Below are 23,152 nucleotides of genomic sequence, written 5' to 3' on the forward strand. Positions count from 1 at the left end.
ATAGGATTAATAGTAGTATAAAGTTAAAAGTTGAAAGTGGAAAAGTGATCAAGCGATATAAAAGGCGATAGGAGTTCGGATAAAAAATTGAAGTAGCAGACGATAGAAGACCACAAGTACACAATAGAATTAAAGATATAGATAATACATGAAAAGGCTATAGTGGAACGTAGACAAAGAATGAAAAGCGCAGTCGCGAAGAAAAATAGTGGTTTCTGCGGTTTGTATGAAAGATAAAAATGTAATAAGAGAAAATGACTTATTAAAATAGAAAATCGTTCTCTTACATGGGCTGAATAGATGAAAAGAGCAGTAGTAATTATTAAGAAGATGATTGTTAATTTTACTGAATGAAGGTTCCCCTTACAAAATCACAAAATTTAAAAGGCATATTGATGTGCACAAGAGAAAGTTGAATGCACGCGGATTACCGCGAGGACGTATTTCCTCTCGGGTAGAATTTACTCAACGTGCCACTATGGCACTATCACCCCTCCCTTCCACATGCTCTCTTTCTAATTAGCTCACTAGTTCTATATCTTATTACAATATATGCAATAGTTCAGAACGATATTATGGAGCACATTATCAGTAGCGTATATTCAAAGAATCTTTACAATTTCATCCATACAAAACTATGTTCATTATGAAATTCACTACTTTAACACCAATTGCACATTTTTAACTGACTCATTTCCCACAAATCTATTTATCATAATACAGCCGATATATTGTCTTTCTCTATCTTTGTCTTTTTTTTCTTAATTATTCGTAATAGAAAATAAGAAATCCCTATTCAACCATCAGAAGTTAATTTTGCAAGAGTACTAAAAAAAAAAATTTTCTTAAAAATGAAAAATTTTGTTTTTATAAAATTATGTAACGAGAAAATCATAAAAATGTTTTAAAATGCATTATATAATCTGTTATAGTGATGTACTAGATTATTAAACTTTTTATTATTTCATAATCAATACAATTAAATCACGGTATTAATAATTCATTTATAATTGCGTCAAGTTTTTATGTAAATATTTATGTGGATAAAATTATTTTAATATTAAATATAAAAAGTCTACTGACTTAAAATTATAGATTTTGATAGCACAAATTGAAGCACAAACTTGAATTTCATTTGTTATATTACTAAGATATTTCTGAAGTTTATATTTAACTTTAGACTTAATCAATTGTTCTTTAAAATATTGAATAAACATTGATTTAAAACTAGAATTAAACGTATACAAAATTCAATTATTTTTTAGACATTTATAATTATACTAATTTAAACTGTTCAATTAAAAATAATTTACACAATATAAATTTTATAAATCAACAATAAAATTATATTCCATATACAATAGAAATGTATAATATAATTATATAATTAATAGAATTATAAGATTTTATACTAATATGATTAATATAATTATCCAAATATATTATTATGTGCTAATACAAATAAATATTAATTTTTGTTAGTTTCGGTAATACACTAATACATATTAAGGATGCATTAGTAAAAGTAGATATTTAGAATAAAATAACATGTTGGCTACTATAAAGAACTGATGTATTAAATTATATTTTACAATATATATTACGTTGAAATCCCCTTACATACTTTTAATTTTTATCATGTTAATTTATACGTAGATAACTATATTCGTTATTAAATTTAAAATCATATTATTAACAATGTTTAGAAGCTTAAGCACTATTCAGTAATATTAAAATGATTAATATCTTTATAGTTATATTAAATTTAATTAAATGTATTATGCATTTATAGATTATCTATGTAGACTAATATATATAGATATGTATTCACATTTTAACTAATTAGTAAGGTTTTTCTTTTTCATTCAAATCTTATAATATGAATTTCTATTACTATTTTATGTCATTTTCGAAAATATGTATGCAATTTATTCATTAATTAATGTTTAACAGATTTTGTTATTCAATTGTTTTTGTCTACTTGTCCTAAATTATCTTTTGTTTTTCCGACAAAAATAGATTTTCGTTATCGCTTCTAAACTGTATTTTATGTAATACATAAAATATTGTAAAAGAGATCAAAGCTTTACTTACTGCATGGACATGTGAATTCATCGGAACATTTATATATGTTTAAGTGTAATGTCTGTATAAATTGACGATATTTTACGTTTTTTTTTATGTAGGCATCTTACATGCATATATGAAATGTATATATAATTACTACAGTCTTTTTACACATAATTAGTTTCTCTTCGAAATACAATCTGTTTTGATAAACTTATTGAATATTATTTTACACTATTGTGATTTCTTGAAAATCGATATTAAAAATATCATAAATCATTGACCGGACTTACAGGTAGATGTGTAAATTTAGTAGTTTAATGCTACTATATACAAAAAAAAGCAAGTTATATAAAAAATTAACATATATAATAAAAAAAAAAGAAATACGCAATTAATTAAAAATTTATTTGAAGTGAACATATAAAAATGATTGGAAACTTATTTTAACATAAACGTTTAAAAAATTGATTCCTATTTACATAATAGGTATTTTAAATTATTAATAAATAAAAATATTATAAAATAAGATATTTAATAAAATGCATTAAATTTATAATAAAAATTTATATAAACAGTATTCTATGGGATAATGACATTTGTGAAAAATTGTTTTTATATTTATGATATTAATTTAATTTTAAACAAATAATTAATCATTGCCTTAAATTATATATAATTATAATTTAGTATAGAGATCAATGGAACAGATTGATTGCAATCTACATTAACGTTTCAGATAAGCGAAAATTGGTTTGGATTCTTTAAGAAAGTAAAAGCGACTTAGATTTAATTATTAATACCGAATTTTATATATCATTGAGCTTTACTAATTAATTTTAACTGTAATTTAATTGACATTAATGTATATTAAAATTGTTTGATGATATAAGCGATGCAGGTCTGTATAAAACATAAGACTTCAACATTGACATAAAACTAAATATGAACGTCGCTCATCCGTTAAGTTAAAAATTTAAAGCAATAATTTATTTTCTTTCGTAAGAAAAATCAATACGAAACATTTGACATGTGCGCAAGAGAACCGGGTCAGAGAGAATGAATTGCAAGTTATTTTCTACTTCCATTTACGCTCAGTTCCATCCTAAAATTAGATACAAACGAATAATAAAAGTCTGACAGCAGATATGACAAAGCTAAATAATTATTTATATTATTTAATACCTAGTACATAGGTAAAAGAGATGTTATATTTGAAACCTCTATAACAATATTAAAAAGTCTTAACACCATCAAAGTACAATATCAATTGAATTTGTCAATGACAAAACTGGCGAAATTTACTACTTCCTCTGTTTTTTTATATAATTCTTATTCTTCTCATTCTTAAATATACATACAGTCATAAGCCCTAAAAACAGCGATATTTATATATATTCTCTCTCTCTCTCTCTCTCTCTTTCTATATATATATAAGAAGCCGGTGTAACTTATGTTTTTCATTGTTTTTTATTCGTGTAAAATAGACGCTTTAATTGTATGCAATATTTTTATATTAATCTATAATATTCAAGGTATTCTCTTTCATTTTTTAATAAACGATCTAATATTTTCATAACAATTTACAATCCTTTACTCTCATAACATATTTAATTAATTTGTTCAACATATATATATATATATATATATATATATATAATATTCTCAAATTGATTTTGCAGCAAATATATATTTCCTACTATACTTTTTTACGTACACATAATATTCATTATTATAAATATTGATACGTATTTGATCTTTAAAATAAGTTCAACACTTACATTGTAAGAGCTAATTTTATGAACATACACAACTGCTGGTATAATTTGTATATTGTCAATAAAAATATTTTTATTATCTTCCTTATTTTAATTTAAAATTTATTATTGGTAGATTTTTATTTTTTATCTTTAAGAATAATCGACAGTTTATTAACTTACAAATACTAACAAAATTTTCAATAAATAGAATTTATTATTAATTGTAATGTAAATATATAACTATATACAAACCTCTAATTAGTTTTTGAAATTTCTATTATGTAGAAAATGTATATTTATCTGTTTAGCATATCACTGAACTTACAAGCTTGCAAATTTGAAGTTTTGGAAAGTTTTTGAGAAGTCGATGATGTCGTTACAAAATATTTGAATAAATTATAATATTTTAATATATTCTATAAATATATTAACACAATGTATCCATTGATTCGTGAATTTGTAATAATTTGATAAAAATTTAAAAAACTGAATTTAATCAACAATATAATATTGACTATTAAATATATATTTATGAAGAATCACTTGAAATAAAATTATATATAATTCTTAGTATCGATAGTAAAATAAAATACAGGTTATTTCTAACTGAACAAAAACAGGTAGCATATATATATATATATATATATATATATATATATATGTGTGTGTGTGTGTGTAAGAAGATAAATTGCATAAGTTATTCTTTTTAATTATTATAAATAATGAATAATTCATTGACAAATTATTGATTTAAAAATGAATGTAAATGACTTCATATTTCTTTTTTTAATGATTATTTGTTTCTGCACTAAATTTGAAAGCAATTTCCGAAGGAAAGAATATTTAACAGTTACTTCTTGAATTAAATTTACATTATTGTAATAACAATCATAATTATATCAAATAAAAATAAAATAAAAACTAAGTGCTCTAATAGTATCATAATAGTATCTCATACAATTCAATTTGTAATGTTTTCCGGTTAGTGATCAGTTCAATTGGCTAGTAATATCGAATTCCACAGATATTTCTGTGATCGATTATTGTTGTAAACTGAACCTGTACTTATGATAATAGGCTTCGATAGAAGCAACTTCAAGAATTGGTGGCCCGTATTATGAGTATTGTTATACGAGTATTATGGGAGAGCAACAAGAAGATCACATTAAAGATGATGAATTTGCTTGTCAGAAATGTATATATCCATCTAATATATATTGGCGATAAAGAACGTAGTTGAAGAGAAGTTATCTACCAGAATTAAGCATAAATATATATATTTATATATATAAATATTAAAAAAACATGTATCTACTTCTGTGAAACTATATTAACTATGTTCTTTACAACTATATGTAAATAGTTTTGGCTACAAAGCAAATATTTCTAAAGTGTAAAGTACTATGCGGGTCGAAATTCTTCTTATAAATGCTCATCATTTCTCAAAGGAAAACATGGACAACTACCTTCCCTACGGTATGGACATTACGCATCTTCTCCTGTATACTCAGCTTAATAACGAAATACGTTATTCCGTCGCCTATTGGAGAATGTAATACAAAAACCATCATATATCCAAGAAATGACGAAATTAAAATAATCGTGGAAATGTAAAAAAGTCAAGAATATAAAAAAATTTTACCAATTTAGAAAAAATGCAATTATTTAAGAATTATTATATTTAATTAGAAACGATTACATTTTTATAAAAACAAATGTTACATTAAAAATTTTATTTTCGAATTTACTTCTAAATATACAAACATTTCTATAAAAATAATAAACTTATAGCACAAGTTTTGGCTATTATACGTAATACAATATAATTTCCAATACAGAAAGATAATATCTAATACTTAAAATCTCATTCAATATACAATCAGATATATTGCTACGAATATAATGTGCATAACGAATTTTTATATTTAATATTAATGTATAAGTAAAATATTAATTTTTTTTTTTAAATAAAATTATATAAATTTTAAATATACTTCTAATTATTGATTTATTAGAAATACAAATATAATTAGAAATAGATTTATTATAAGATTATTTTATTAGATTCTCTCGTTTAGTCAACGTAAATCAATGTTAAAAATATCTTTATTAATATTTAACATCTATTGGAATTTACATTAAAGTGGAATGTAAAATTAAAAAAAAACTTAACATCAATAAAAATTATGACATTCAATAAGCAAATATTTATTTTTATTAGACAAATTAATTTCTTTCATCTTTTAAATGAAATTTCAATAAAATTAGAATATGCTGCTTCACTTAAAATTAACAAATATTATTAGTTTATGATAAATGAAGTTATGTATAGAAACAAGTGATTCAATAATATTAGTTATTACTTGCATAATGAATATTGTATATGCATCTAATACCTCCTTTCTAATAAATTTATTTTTAATAAATTTTAGAATTGGAAATTAAAAAATTCTTTTCAACAACTATGTTTTACAATATTTTAAGTATTTAATTTTTTTGTAATTGTCAATAACGTAAACGAAATTTTCTAAGTTGACAAAATTAGTTTCAAGCATAACATTATTAGATTACCTCTATATATACTTTTTTGTAAAAATATTTGTTCGTAACATAAATTACATAACACTTATTTTGAGATTGATAGATTAGAAATAAGTTTTTTAAAAATACTTTATAAATTTAAAGATAAATAATCATATATTTTACATATCTATGACTATATTGATTACATTTTTTATTTTATTTTATTTAGTTTTATTTGATACAATAGTTTCTATATTTTATTAAAATAATCATAAAAATTATTTATAATATATTTTGTTTGAGCACATATTATTTATTGAATTGTATACCATTTTATATATTAATTTGACCAAGTTAAAAAGAAAAGCTTAAGAAAATGAAAAAATTTTAATTTTAGTTTTATATAACACAAATTTTATAATACTTGGTATTTATGTGTATAACGTAAGGCTTAAAAAATTAGTAAAGTTTGTTATTAATAACATTACCTTATTATGTAATAACAATATAAGTCGCAAATGAAAAGATAAAATTAAAAATTAAGCCTTGCGTTAAAATACAATAGTTTCCCATTCGCATGCCTTACACATATCGAAGCATTTCATCTCTTAAAGCTACGAATGAAAAACGATATAGCAGTATAAAATGTTCCTTGTCTTGTTGGGAATCGTCTACTAGTTATTCGAGATAACTAGAATTTACAAAGCAGATGTTGACAGAATTACATCTTTATATTTCTCAATTCTAGAAAATGAGTAACCAAAGTTCAATATAGCTTATCTATAGGGAAAAAAAACATAAGTAAAAGAAAACAATGAAGACAACATAACGTTGGGATATCTGAAGTATTGCTAAAGGAAGACAGTATTAGTAGTGCATGAAGCGTTAACTCTACTTACCACAAAACGATCCAAACTGAACTAAAACCCACTGCACTTCTATTCAACGACCGTTGCACTCAAACACATTCTCTCTCTCTCTCTCTCTCTCTCTCTCTCTCTCATACTCATTCTTATTCGTGTGGTATCCTCCCACTATCCTGCTTCCACCGCCCCGCCACTCCCAGAGTCCTTCCGAAGTTTGGGTTTAGTTCTCTTCGCGCCCCTCTCTCGTCTACGCTCTTGTCTCCTCTTTCCGACGGTGGCAGCACCCTGTACACTACTACCCTTGTTAAACGAGTAGTAACGGCAAGGTATCAGTTGGTAGCTGTCGTTCGGGAGCGACGTAACTCGTTACTTTCTTTTGCATTATCCCGCGGTGTTTTTATCAGTATCGCTGCAACTATCGCTCTTGATGTTATTGTTGCGGAAATTCGTACTCGGTTAAAACAAATATACATATATATGTGTGCGCGTGTGCGTGTTCGTGTGCGTGCGTGTGCGAATGTGTATATACGTGACTGTCTGTGTTCGTATGTAAATTTTTATGAGTGAATGTGTGTGTATGTGTGTGCGTGTGCGTGTGTGTGCGCGTGTGTGTGCGCCGCGCGGGCGCGTGTGTGAATTATTAAAAACATTGAATAAGAATGTATAATGTTATTCTATTATGTGAGAACTGCCGGTATGATTTCATAAAAGATCATGCAAGTCGATAAAGTGGTCCAAGTCAAAGGGCTTTTTAATGATATTGTTAAACTGCTAACAAATATATTTTGAGTAAGATTTCATTGAAAAGTTCACTGACCGAAAGAATAAAAGAAGATTGAAGCCATAAGTGAGCTAAAATAAGAAAAAAATAATCGAAATCTTGTATCTGCCGTGTAATATATTGCTGATTATAAACGATCGTCTCTGAAATCGATAGCACACGAGTCTTCACTTAAATGCGGTAACTAACTCATAATATTGTTGATTGAATTTAACCGGTTTATTAATTATTGGGTTCATGTAGTTTATTATTGAATCAATTTTAATATTAAATTCTCATAATTAAGGTGTTATGTATTAATGGGTTATTGAGTGAATCAAATGCGTCGAAGAACTTTCGATCTTGTATGCATGATCGGAATTAAAGGATCGTTAATACAATTAAAATAAAAATACTTAAATTTTACACCATAATTTTTTCTTTCATTTTTATTTATTAATTTTCATATTTACAATAAATAATTATGTATTAGTGTATCCACGAAAATGCGTGCATGCTTATTTTAATCCATACATGTATGTAAAAATTGTGACATGGTTATCCACTTATGCATGTAAATGTACATGCGTATATAATTTTGCATATATATATATATATATATATATATATATATATATAACTCCTTACACATAGCACTATGATAATTCATCTAACACGTATAAGTAATCAACTTGAAATGAATGTACCGGTAACAATAGCGGCATTGATTGCCACTATTACAAATTTCTATTCCCCACCGTACAGGAGTATGAAAATACTAAGACATCGTGTTACGTCGCAGGCGACCACTCCCTTAAATACATCTATACGCACAAGAGCGCGGAAGGGTAACTGAGATGGAAAAAAGAGTGAAAAACTATAAAAGATAAAAGGAACGATAAATTTCAATTATGATATTATTGACAGTCTAGACAATTCAACGTCCGAATATATTATTTATATAAATAAGGGAGCTATTCTATTTACACAGATATACAGAAAAAATGGTGATTATATTAAATCTATAAAGTTGGAAGAAATAAACTAAATTACAATTCGTAATCCGAGGATCATTGTTAATTCTAAATTATATATAAGAGAATATCTTGAAAAGAGGCATTGCGGTAAATAAAAATCAGAAATTTAGCCGAAACTTTTATTTCCAAATTTGATAGAAAATCAATTATTCAATTAACTGGTTCTATTAAAAAACGAACTATCAATTCTTGAACAATGCTGATTGATAATGATTATTAATGCAAAAGGTTCCAATTTCTATATAATAGATTGAAAATATAGCTTTCGAGGCTCTATATAAACTATTCAGTCTTCAATTAAAATTTATACCGTTCTACTATTTCTATAAGAAAAATTGATAGCTTATTTACATTTATTAAAAACTCATTTATAAGAATAATATATAAAATATATTACGTTTTTAATACATTGTTTTTAAAAATAATTAATGATATTGATTCCGGCTTTTGATACATTACATTGAAAAGCTTTACAATCAATTTGAAATAAGTGAATAGATAGAACATGATTAAAAATAACATTGTAAATATAATTATTTTATGTATATAAATTAATAAGAAGAAAATTTATCGTATTATGCACCGATTGAAAGTATCTGATCTAGTAATTTACAATTTGTGCTTTAATTCAGTGCATTATTCTCTTTAAAAATAGTAATAAAAACGTTTTTTGTATTTATCTATTGTAAATATTTATTTATTTATTCTAAAGATTATAATATTTATTTATTCTAAAAATTAATAAATTATAATTATATTTTTTAAATTAGAGAAAAAAAATATCGGTATAGATAAACTGATTCTAAAACTAATATCTGAAGTTTATTTGTTAGTTTATGTTATCAACAAGTTTAACTTCAACCGTGCGAGAAAAATTACTACATTTATACACATTTATACAAAAACAGTTCCATTTAAAATATTACTGAATATATTATTGTAAAAAATAAAATTAGAATACGAAAAATCTCTTTAAAGATTATACATTGTTATATAATTGTGTAAATTTAGGCTAATAATAAAGACTATATATATAAAACTAAAATAGTTTAAAATTGTAGGAATTACAGAAAATGGAAGTTGCGTATAGAGATCACATGATTTCACATCAATTTGAGTATAAGATTTTCTATTAATGTATGATCAAATAAAGTCGGCCTCATAATATATATATATATATATATATATATATATATAAAGAAGTTAGATATTTCTATAATTTATAATTTATTTCTGCAGTATATAAAATTTTTGATACTTTAGAAAAGCTTTTAGATACATGATATACCTCTATTTTTTCTCTCTTTCTTTAACGGATCGCTAAATCTCGAAGGCAATTTTTCCAAGCTTTATATTTACTTCGTTTTTTCAGCAATATATTACTTATCCTGAGTGAATATATAACTTGCCAGAATGATTAAACAAAAGCTTATTGAAAATCATTAAGGTAATGAAATAAAAATTGGTACAATTGTTATTATGTATTCGGCAGGCAAGTAGGTATCATGTTGTTAGCTTACTAAGCTTTAATGCAATAAAATTTCACCAAGCGCCACAAAATTATCAAGAATATTAAAGTGAAAAATAATATTTCATGAACAACAAACAAATGATAATAATATTTATTATGGATTAATCAGATTTAGAATCATTTTAATGACGCGCAAAAAATTTTGCAGATTCATAATAAAAATAGACGTATAAATGATATGTTAATACTTGTAAGTATATACTATAAATTGTTTGCATTACAATAAAATTTCAAAGAATATGGCAACTCTATATATAAATATTTGAAACGATCAACTCTCATTCAATAAGCATTTTATAAAATTCAGTTTTGAATATATATTATAGATTTTGAATTTAAAATATATAATTAAAAATGAAGGCATTTAAAAATTATACTTCATTTTTACAATTACATTCAAGTTTTTACTATTACATATTTAAAAGGAAAATAATTTATCTGTTTAATATAAGAGATATAAGCGCTATAGATTTTCTTGTCTTTAAAAACATAATTTCAATAAATACAAAAACTAAGTCTTATTTATATATACAAGTCTAATTTATATATAATCATTAACGATAATTTTAAAGTTTAAAATACGATATTTTATAACAATTTTCGTATGTGATTGATTCACTGAAAAGAATTTTATTAAGATCTATGAATGATGAGATGCATACGTAAGATATTTTCATTGAACCATATTAATCAGAATTTTAAATGCTGATCCGAACTGCGCACGGCTTACATATTAGGCTAAAAGCTATATTATATACTCGCGTAAGGATTGGTCTCGAATATATAGCGATCCAAAGTAAGTTCACTGTAAATTCATCCTTTCTTGAGTTGGTCCAAGATCAAAGGATCCTTTGACCTTCGCCTTTTCCCTATGTATTCGTGTTGTCGTGGGAGGAATGTCACCAGATTCTCTAGATTCTACTATGAGTCCCCTTATGTCGAAATTGACTGTATTGAAATACTCACTCGTCTATGATAAAATATATTTAAAATGTCGCATTGGTCATCGGAATCATAACGATTTTGTTTACGAATTACAATAATATTTAACAAGGCGTATTTCTTTATGTTTATTGAATAAATGTTATTGTATAAAAGATCTATATATTATATTTTATAACTCATTTCAATTACTTTAATCAAAATTATTAAATCAATATTTTATTACAACCTGTATTGCAGACCTGAAATAAATCTTTCAAATACATTCTGAAAAATTATATTCTGCCTTATAAATATGTTTTAATACATAAATATTTTCCACTTTTCAAAATTCAATATTAAAATATCATAAGCATAAATAATTTTTATCAAAATAAAGTTTTTTAAAAATTTTAAACTCTATCTAAACACAGTTTCTATTCTATCAAGCAAAAATGTAAATATGTATTTCTTTTAAAAATTAAAATATTCACGGCAAAGAAAATTTACATTAATTAAATTATTAATTAAATTGATTAAATTCAATATAAATGAACGTCATAATAAATTAATTTATTGCATTTATTAACTGTGACATTATATTCTTTCATTTTTATTGAATCGATCAGCTTTTGATATATAATTCTACAAAATGTTAAAATAAAATTAACATATTATTTTTATTAAAAAATTATCAATATTTCTAAATTTTTATTGTATAATTTTTAGTTTTTACATTAAGCTACTTTAAAACAATAAAAATTTTGTAAAAATAAATAAATCGTTAACTACTAAAAAATGAATATTTTATAATTAATCTTTATCAATTTTTTGTTCGCCACATATTTTACAACTTTTCAAATCTTTTAAATTATTAAATTTGATAATTCATTATTACCAAAAAGAAGGTTTTACAAAATTTTTATTTCGCCAACTGCAAAGAATTTGTTTTAATTACTCAAAATGGTTATTATAATTTAAATAAAAATTCATTATTGATTGTGTACATTATCATATTATTTATTTTAACAATTTTTATGATACTATAACAATCTTACACTAAACTAGCATCTGAATTTAGTGATTTTCTTTCAATAATTTCAAACTCACTATATATATAAAGAGTAGTCTATAAATAATTGGTTTATGTAAAATTTTAAATAAGTACCTCTTGATATATGAAATATCATTTTATGTTTGCAAAATATTAGGCATTTCTACTCCTAATATAAAATACTCCTAATAATAAATTATGTATATTCGTGAATGCACGTTAAGCTTAATTTGATTTGAGTAAAAGTACAATTGCTCCGATCATTTTCAAGTAAAAATGAATCAGTCAACTGTCATTCACTTGATTAAAAAGTAACAATAAACTTTTTTATGATCAACTTTCTTTGCTATCAGTTGCTTATAGATATGCTTAAACAATACGAACGACCATCAATAGAAAGAAAAAAAAGTTGAATTAAGTGCCCTAGCAAATTTAAAATTAATTGCCTTATCTTCCCATTGGACTTTTGATAAACATAATCTTGAGAAAAGTATATCGCGTAATATGCTGACAAATTCATTGTGAAATAATATTCGTAAATAAACAATCGAACGTTAATTTCACCGAGTGTAAAACATCTGTTTTTACTTGACGCCCGACACGATTAACTAAACATACCATTAAGCATACGCATGACACGTATAAAAATGGTTAATCAATTGACTTATTTTATAATTATTTTTCTCTATTATTTTAAAGGTGACAAAACCTGACTGAAGAGAACAAGACCGAGGACGAAAAGGACTTCCGTAAAATATAACCATGCCTGTTGGTGGTAGAGTGGCTGGTAAAGGAGGTGGCGCTTACAGTTCCTCAAACAATGGTATTAAAAATATTGTTAGCAGTTCTTTAAATATTGTTCTACTTTTAAATTTATGCATATCACTCTGCACCTATGTATATGTGTATCGTCATGCACATTCATTTGAATATGAGTACTACAAATGATAATGCAGATCATCGTGACCATCTGAATTGACTGATGATTTTATATTAAAAAATGATGAAGATTATTTATACAATATGGAAGTTCTACTGCAAAGTATAAAAATATTTTAAATAGCAATTCACATCATATATTCTATATATCATTTTAAAGTCGCATCACTGTTGGAAATACTCATTTTCAAACATCTATGTAAGAATTCAGAACTTAATGATTATTTGTTGGAGGTACGAACTATATTTTTTATTTTAATCAGTAATCAAAATAATTTATTTAATATTTCTGCCATATACTAATCACTCTGTTACGCTCATTATAAATTAGTCAGTCAGTCAATTTATCATTCATTGCGCTATTTAAGCTCAGTGTAATTTATTCAATCAATCAGTCATCAGTCATTACGCTATTCAACTACGCTACTTAGCCAATGTATTCTGTCATACACCAGTCACTCAGTTACACTTGATTGTAATTAATCCATTCAGCCAGAATTTACAGCAATAAGCTAGTCAATCTGTAATACTAAAACAATCAAGCCATCCCAAGGAATACTCGTTTTCATCAATCATCAAGCGTGATACAACTTACAAGCAGTCAAGGGTGCTGACTGCATTACGAGAAACTACCCGGCTACAAGAAGCAGGGCCTCAAGGTATTCCTTTATAATCATTCAGTCGAAAGACGTCCTTCTAGGAGTACGGCGTGCATATTCCTGTTAATATTTTCAACATTAGCAGAAGCCAATTGTCATTGTATACGCATTCAGGCTACACATCCTATATAGGAGTGGACGCATATTACAGCGAATACTTACAATATTAGCAGACGTCACGACGTCGTCACCATCAATGAGGGATCACATCATTGTGACAAGACAAAGTTTACACTCTTCCATGAGAAGCGAATACTGCTCATTACTAGTATAATTATTAATAAACCATATGTTAACGAAGTGTGCACGTATTACACATTTCTAACCTATCGAACTATCTACACCTATCTACACCTAACAGTGGAAGTTCGAGTCAGGAAATCAAACAGCTTCGAACATATATATATATATAGATACATTGGTAATTTATATGTCTGATTAAATAAAATATAAGTATATATATCTATATATTACCAATTAATTATTATCGAGTAAGCATATATTAAATGATCGAAAGTGGGTTGATTTTTTGACTGTAACTGCCAATGTTTCGATAGCTTTGTAATAAATTGCCGCCGCCCCTAGTAGATGCTTGGGGAGGAGTTAAGTGAAAGAACTGTAGAAATGTGTAGTACGTGCAGTAATACGTTATCATATGGTTTATTAACAATTACATTACTAATAAGCTGTATTTACTTCTTATAGGGGAACTTAGACCTTGTCTTTTCTCAATAATGCTGTTGCTTTTTGATAGTGACGATGCTGTTGCTGATCTTGTAAGGATTATCAATGGATGATGTATGCTCCTTGGTGAGGAGTATGCCCCTTCTTGTGTACATAATGTCACGTCTACTAATGTTGTAAAGATTAGCAGGGATATGTGCACACTCCTGAATACGACGTCTGTCGACTGAATGATTGTAAGCGAATACCTCGATACTGTGCTTCTTGTAGTCGTATACTTTCTTGTAATGTAGACAGCACCATTGATTGCATGTAAATTATAGCACACTTGATAGTTGAACATGTACTCCTTGTAATGGCTTCACTGCGTTTAGCATAACTGAGTAATTACTTTATGGCTGTAAACTCTTGCCGAACAGTGTAGCTGAATAGCGTAATGACTGATAAACTGACTGACTAACTAAATTACAATGAGGGCCTAAGCGTGGTGAGCTTCCAATAAATATCCGCGCGGCAGCTTACTTAGCTGGCAACATAGGTGTTGCTATGCGGAAATCTTGCATGATGTGCGAGACTAAAGCTTTAGAAGTTTGGAAAATCCAAACGACGCTACTATGCGAAGACCAGATAAACATTTTCGGACATTAAACATAAAACATTGTATTTCTTTTAAATAGTTTAAAACTATGTTAACATTTCTTATTTATATTATAATTAATATTCATTAATAATTCATTTTATTTGATGCTGCATAATCAATTATAATTATTACTTACTTCTTATAATTAATACAATAATTTTTTATATTAATCATGTTTAAAAACTCAAACACGTATTTACTTATTGTTTATAAAGAAAATTTATCGAAATATATAATAAATTCATTTAAACGTAGAATTTCGTAAGTGATGGATTAATATAAGAGTTGTTACTGTTCTTACATTACTGTTTATGATTTCTAATAAATGATATATTTAAAAAAATACTATAATTTTTAGCATGAAATCAAATTAACGCACTTTTTAAAATTATTTACAGGAAGTTTTGAGGAAACCGTAATGTGTTGTTGCTTCTTAACGTATTTTCTTTTAATCAGTTGATAAGTTACTTTTAATCAGTCATTTTTTGAGCAATATATAGCAAGTTATTTACAGTATATATAAACAATATATTAGTCTACATTGAATAAAAATTGATCAGTTTCTTAAACGATCTTCTACAAAATAAAAGATAGAAAAATGTAACTTTGCTTAACATTGTTGTATCAGCTTTCCTTTTTAATAAAATATTAAATATTAATATTAAATATTAATAAAATAAATTTTTAATATTAAAATAATTAAAATCGGAATATTTATTATCTTCATTATCACGGAATCTATATTAATAACTTCTATATTTCAGACAATGTCTTAATTAATATTTAAAAGAATTAAATAATAATTTGAAAAGAAAATTGTATTCAATAGTGTATGAAAAGTGTTGGTTAGAATATAATTAATTATGCTACATAAGGGTATTATCTTTTTTCTTAAGGAAAACTTAATAATTTTTTTTTTTTTTTTTTGATGTTACAATTAAAAATTATATAATATATTCCTATAATTGCTACAGTATTCAATAATCATTAGCATAAATTATTGAATTTATAATACTAATAAAGAACAAGCTTCTAATTAAAGTTTACTAACATATTACAATAACAGAAGAAATAAAAGAATAATATAAAAAATTGAGAAAGACGAATCGACAATTTTTGAAGAAAAATTTAATCGTCTTTTCTGGATTATCTGGAAGATATTGGTGTTCAAATCCAAATTTTCAACTTCATCATTTTATTGCAACTTTATTATATAATTAAGATTTAACGACTGTGTACATGATAATACAAATCAAGGAATAATGTATTTCATAATTCTAATTTTTCATATTAGTTGAGAAAAATAGGAAAATCAATAATGATTTATTCAAGTGAATAAATATGTCTATTATATAATATGATAAAATAATATGCATCAAATAACTATGAAATTAATGTCTACCTTTATTTTAATTAAATTCTGCTAAATTAATGAAGTATTATCATTAAAAAGTGCAAAATTAATTCACTAATACTGTTACGGTAATAGTAAAAAAATAAAATAGTAAAAAAATTTGATGAACACATTAAAAAAACATTTGCAATCAATAGAGCATAAACATTATTAAAAATATTCCTTGGCTTTGTATCTTTAAAGCTGAAAATGAAACAGAGAAATATAAAAGTATTTCTATGTAGTTTATTATATCATTTATTTCATTGATATTAATATATGTAATCAACAGTTATTTTCGAATCAAGTAATGGAATTACTTTCCATCAATCTTTTTTCATTCAAATAATGAATATATATATATATAATATATTTTTAAATAAGTAATAAAACATTAAATATATGAAATTATAAAAAAATTATAATTCTTTGCTCGATGTTTGTTTCATTTTCAACTTGTGTAGAGTATATTATAAGATATACTAAACAATTATAAAAATAAATAAATAATTTTCATCTTAATATTTAAATTATTCAATGTATGATATACGTCAAATTTTCTATACATACAAAAATTTTAAATGCATTGCTATATTTATGTAATCTTTTTTTAATCTAAGCAATTATCCTAAATATATGTTTTTAAGTTATTATGAAAAGCATAAAATGATTAGATTAAATTATATAAGTATACTAATTATTTTACACTATAATGATAAATTTATAATGAAAGAATTGAATTTGTTAGTAAAGCAAATACAAAATTATTGAATTGGCCATAATAATGTATATTCGTATCATCAACTTTTAGATAAAAAAAAACTTAATCTCATAAGAACACAATAATTAAATGTAATAAAACGGAATAATATACACTTTTCGACGGATATTATCAATTTCCGTACATATATATATATAATTTTTGGCTAAATTCAAATTAATGTATTAATAGCATAGACTTTAATCATTTTAAAAAAGTTGAATCTCATAATTTTATTCCTGCAAAAACAGATAACAAATCCATTAAAATAAATCTCAAATATTTTAAATATAAACTATATAAAAATAAAAAAGTTTCACTAAAAATTTTCATATCATTTTGTTTAAAATAATTACAACGAACTATGATCATCATTATTGTTTATTGAAACACTTTTCAATAAATAATATAAATAAAGTCATAGGTCACTATATATCCTCTGTGTTTTTAAAGAGCCATGAAATAAATATAACGTAAGTTTTGAAATAGAAAATGGATAAATATAGCAATATAAAATTGGAAATTTTAAAGTCACATAAAATATGTTTTTCCCAAAAACTTGCATATATATCAAAAATATATATCAAAATTGATAAAATGAAAAAAAAAGGTAAGAAATAAATTAACAAATATGTTTAGAAATAATGAAAAAAACCAAATCTAAATCCTATTCTATAGTAATCTATATACTATGCAGTATATTTTCGTAATAAAAAATAATATGAAAATAAAATATTTGAAAAAATTGTTAATAGCTGCACATTAAAATAAAGCTCAAGAAATATTTTATTTCCTTACAAGCTAATGTTCAGCTTTTTATTATGTATACATTTGATAATTGAACCTTATTAATGTTAATCGAAAATCCACTGCAATTCAAATATATTTTATAATTCATGTACAAAAAAAATATTAGCTTTTCTTATTTATATGTTATATTTTTTGCAATATAGCAGTTCCAATACGATTTCATCTATATAACAATTGATAATTTATTCCTCATTCGCTTTATTTTACAACGGAAATACAATAGTTTAAAAATAATTTAACAATAAATTTATTAAAGCGTTATATTATGAATATTTAACACGAACAAATAAAAAAGATTTTCTGAACTCTTAAAATGGTAGAATCAACAAATTTATTTGTATTTCTTTTTTATTTTAATGAAATGGCATAAAAGCATAATTAAATACTTTGGATGTATGGTACTTTAAGCATTATAATTGCGTACTATTTGAATGTATGTTACTGTGCTCAATAACAAAAATAAATATTCATTTTATTTAATTCTGCATCAATTAAATATACGGTGTTCTATTAATAAATTGATTTATTAATAAATGAAAATGAAATTAATTAAAAGATAATTAAAGAAATTTCATAGGTCAATATCCTAAATAAATAAAATATTTTATAATTAGGATGATCTCTATTTTTATTGTTATTCAGAATATAAATGTAAAACATATATTTTCAACACAATTCTCTTCTAAAAGTGAAAAATATTTTAAATAAAAATTATTGGAATCGGTAAAGAAAGTATATTTATGTAATTATGAATGCTTAATTATATTTGTTAAACTAAAATTTTGATTACCTACATGATAGCTGTATTTTTATGGTCCTAGCATATATATTTATTTGAAGTTCAAATTTAATACTTGCACCCGTATTCTATAAAACGGTGTTTAACATACTATGAATTATAAATAGCATTACAATACGCTTGCTAAAGTAGTAATCATATTATTGATAACGCTTATTCGCTGTCTAAAAGTCCTGTGTGTCCTTAAATGCCGTATTCTATGAAAGTTTTACTGATTTCGTTTATATCGCAGACATATTGTCATATCGGTTGGATAGCAGCCACCTTTATTATTTCAGTACTACCCTTAGCTTCTAACTTCATATCACTCAAAATCGAATTTAGCACGGGGCTTGAGTTCACATGACAGCAACTTCACGGTTATAGCCTATAATCGGTATCCGCGATCACCGAACATAACTTAACTTTTCTGTTCATAGGTCGTTCCCAGAGTGGAGTGAACGAGACGATAATCTGGACAAGTGTAGGGATGGGCATCACCATTACCTTGCTTATCACAATCGCCCTCTGCTACATCGCCCGTGAGAAATGCAAGAAGCGCCATGAGCCCTACAGATGACGAATGTATCCGCCTCCCTCGTGGACTCTACGCTACAATCCGCCCACGGGGATCGTCGTCAGCCCAACATTATCTTCCTCGGGCAGGCCAAGAGCTTACTATCTAACCATTTAAAAGGCCACCATTAGTGAGCTACGTTTTTACCTACCGTGATCTTCGCCGGCTGCTCATAATGAACTAATTAATAGAACAACTCAACGTTATTTGGGTAGAGTCTACCTTGAAAGCACTACCGACTAAGCTCGCGAATGTTATAAAGATTTTTTATATATTTTAAGTATTATTCAGTGTGCATTGTTTTCATGATTTTGAATGAGATTCTTAAACGGGGTATGATCAACTTTCCTCTTTATTGTATGAATAACGCATACCCTTATTCATGACTTCTAAAGTTAGTAGTTTTCGGCATTACGTATAATGATGTTTCAAATAAATATATATTTTAGTGTTTCATCGTGAATATAAATGACGAGATATAACTACGTTAAGTAAAAAATGCATTTATCATTAAGTCATCAATGAAAAAATATTAAAACTCCAGATGCATGAAATCCGTGAGTACTCGAGTATTTTATAATCTCTGCTAATCCGTAAAGCAAAAAATTACTCGTCTAAATACAAAAATATTTGCAGCATGCGATTAACTAATTAATACTAAAAATTCATCTAAAAAAAACGGGGAAATAGACGCTACAAGCTTATTTAAGCAAATTACGTATGTATACAATGTGGCTTCGTGAAAACATAACCTTTGTCCGAGAGCAATCAAAAAATTCTAAAATTTGATTTGTCGACAAAGTAAAAGTCAAGCTGCACGCATGTGTGCATTGCCATATACAAAGGATATAGGGAGTGGGAGACATAAAAGCCCCGTTACGAGAGTGATGGATGACGATAAAAACACAGAGTTGAAACGTTACAGCATATATATATATATATATGTGCAAGGACGTAAAGAAAGAATGAGAGATGTGGGGGTGGAGGGTGATAATGAAAAAAGCCAGAGCTGTATAAAAAGCCGTGAAAAGTAGCTGCTCTTGGTTTGAGAGTTAAAGGTAAAAATTCTCGAGAGACGCTTTTAAATACACTCCACTACCAAATCTTTTACGATACGCGTGATAAGGTTACAATTTAACGTGTATAATGCAGTCGAGTTTCATATCGTTATACCACTACTTACATACCATGTGGGAATTTACACGTTTTGTAATAATGTTTTTACAATGTCGCGCGCATCTTTGCCGTATGTACACTATAAAAAGTTTCAAATGACTCGACTGTTAATTATATAAGTTTTCAAAGCCTCGAGACATGTTAACATACTCTACGGAGATGTCAGCAGTAATATATATGTATTACAATTTTATTACAATTATATGGAATACCAGGGAACTCTATTAAAAGCGGTTATTGTATCGGGAAAAGTATAGTTACAAAAGTTATTTCATGTATACAAAACATATTTTGAGCTCATTATAAAGAATTTCTCATCCATAAGTCAAGTTTAAAAATATCAAATTGCAAAACAAAAGGTCTGAATTATTATAAAATTTAAATTTAATCTTGTAATGAAGACGGCATATTATACTTACACTCTACTAGCAAATGATAGTATTCATCATAATGTTAACTGTCATCAAATACTAATTTCAATACAAATAGAAAAGTAAAAGAGAATTGTAAATTAAAAAACTTTATTTTTATTTTCCTATTGTTAAATGTATTCTTTATCATATTCTATATAATAACCACTTACTATAATAAACTACTCTACTGTATGAGATGTTAGGAATATAATGAAAGAAAGGAACACGATAATAAAAGAAATCGCCACTAACATGTTATATAAGTTGGAGAAGAAAAACATACGCTTTTAAGCTATAAAAATTTTCTAAAGAAAATACCGTTGCTCATTTCGGTATTGAGAGATAAGCGTTTTTCACAACTTGGAAATAACTTCTTTAATCAAAAAAAAGATTCAATTAAGTTTATAGGTCAACCTTTCATATACCTTTCCTAACGAATTTCTTAATAATACAAAAATTTCATCCGTGAGAGATAATTTACTATATTTATAAATGAAATTTCATTTAAATTCTAAGTTTTCTAAACTTCATTTGAATTCTACGTGGGATAACAAAGTCGTGGTGTAAACCTATTCTTTAACATAATAGAATTCACTAAATATTATCAAAATTAAATGCAATCATATTAAAATAATATTAAATTAAATGATATTATGATTAAATTAAATGAATTAAATAATATTATTAAAATTAATACGACTGAAACATTAAAATATATATTATTTATGCATCAATAATAATTATATCAATTTGTGAATATTGTAAAATATACTTCAAAATTTATACGTCTTATTTATCAACTCGATAAATGTGTTAAAAGTTTTTAATACAATGTTAAATGTTATAAACTACAGCGAGCGTGCGCATACTTGTATACGAATACACACTTGCGCGCATATAATTACACACACACACACACACACACACACACACATTATATATATATATATATATATATATATATATATATATATACATTCCTACCTATGAGAAAATATGAGTATAAAATGTTGATGTTAATTATGAGAATATTCATCGTATTCAAAATACGTGAAGATAAATGACCGGATTTTAATACACTGATAAGTTGTATAGAATATCATTATAGCACTGTAAGAATAGTAAAACACTAATATTAAAATTTGGCATGCAGTATGAATAAATAAATAAAACTTTCATAAAATAAAATACATATATATGCATACTGCAATCATACAAACAATTGCTGACAATTTAATCATATTACAACACCAACGGTGTTGGTATATCGATTAGTTAAATTGAGATCAATTATAAATAAAAGAAGAAGAATTGAATCTCGGAAACTGTATGTTTCCATCCTAGCACGCGATAATGCTTCATACATATGCTCGCTTTCCTGAATTAATGGATGGATTATAAAAACCTTATTGATTGAAAGAAAATTTATATTCTCATATGTGGGATAGAATTTTTTAGTAAATTTTATTTTATAATTATGACTTATTATCTATCGATCAATCGTTACACTTGTTGATAAATCTGGCACTAATTTGTACTAACTTTGTATGACAATATATCGAAGTATTTTTAAAAAACGTTTACTGTAGGTAGCTTATGTCAAGACTTTCTATTTTTGAGTTAAGAAATTTTCGTGAACAGAACTTTCGTACAAATAATAATGAAATTATTGTCTTTTAAACTATTTATATTAAAACATTTTAATAAATGTAAAATATATATATTTTTTAAATTGGTGTACCGAAAAATTTTGTAAAACTATATTAAAGAATAGATTTTCCTGTATTTTTAATTTTATAAACAA

General features: G+C 25.3%; 1 protein-coding gene across 1 annotated transcript; it reads left to right on the plus strand.

Moving 5' to 3' along the window:
- The first annotated feature begins 8,100 nt into the window (after positions 1 to 8,100).
- LOC105367276 (uncharacterized) lies at positions 8,101 to 19,968 on the plus strand. The gene is made up of 3 exons (XM_011505929.1): positions 8,101 to 8,177; positions 13,219 to 13,342; positions 19,623 to 19,968. Exons 2-3 carry the CDS (start codon positions 13,282 to 13,284, stop codon positions 19,760 to 19,762), a joined length of 201 nt encoding a protein of 66 aa, XP_011504231.1. The 5' UTR covers positions 8,101 to 8,177; positions 13,219 to 13,281; the 3' UTR covers positions 19,763 to 19,968.
- Positions 19,969 to 23,152: the final 3,184 nt, after the last annotated feature.

Source organism: Ceratosolen solmsi, unplaced genomic scaffold, assembly GCF_000503995.2.
Source record: "Ceratosolen solmsi marchali unplaced genomic scaffold, CerSol_1.0 scaffold7, whole genome shotgun sequence".
Classification (NCBI taxonomy): domain Eukaryota; kingdom Metazoa; phylum Arthropoda; class Insecta; order Hymenoptera; family Agaonidae; genus Ceratosolen; species Ceratosolen solmsi.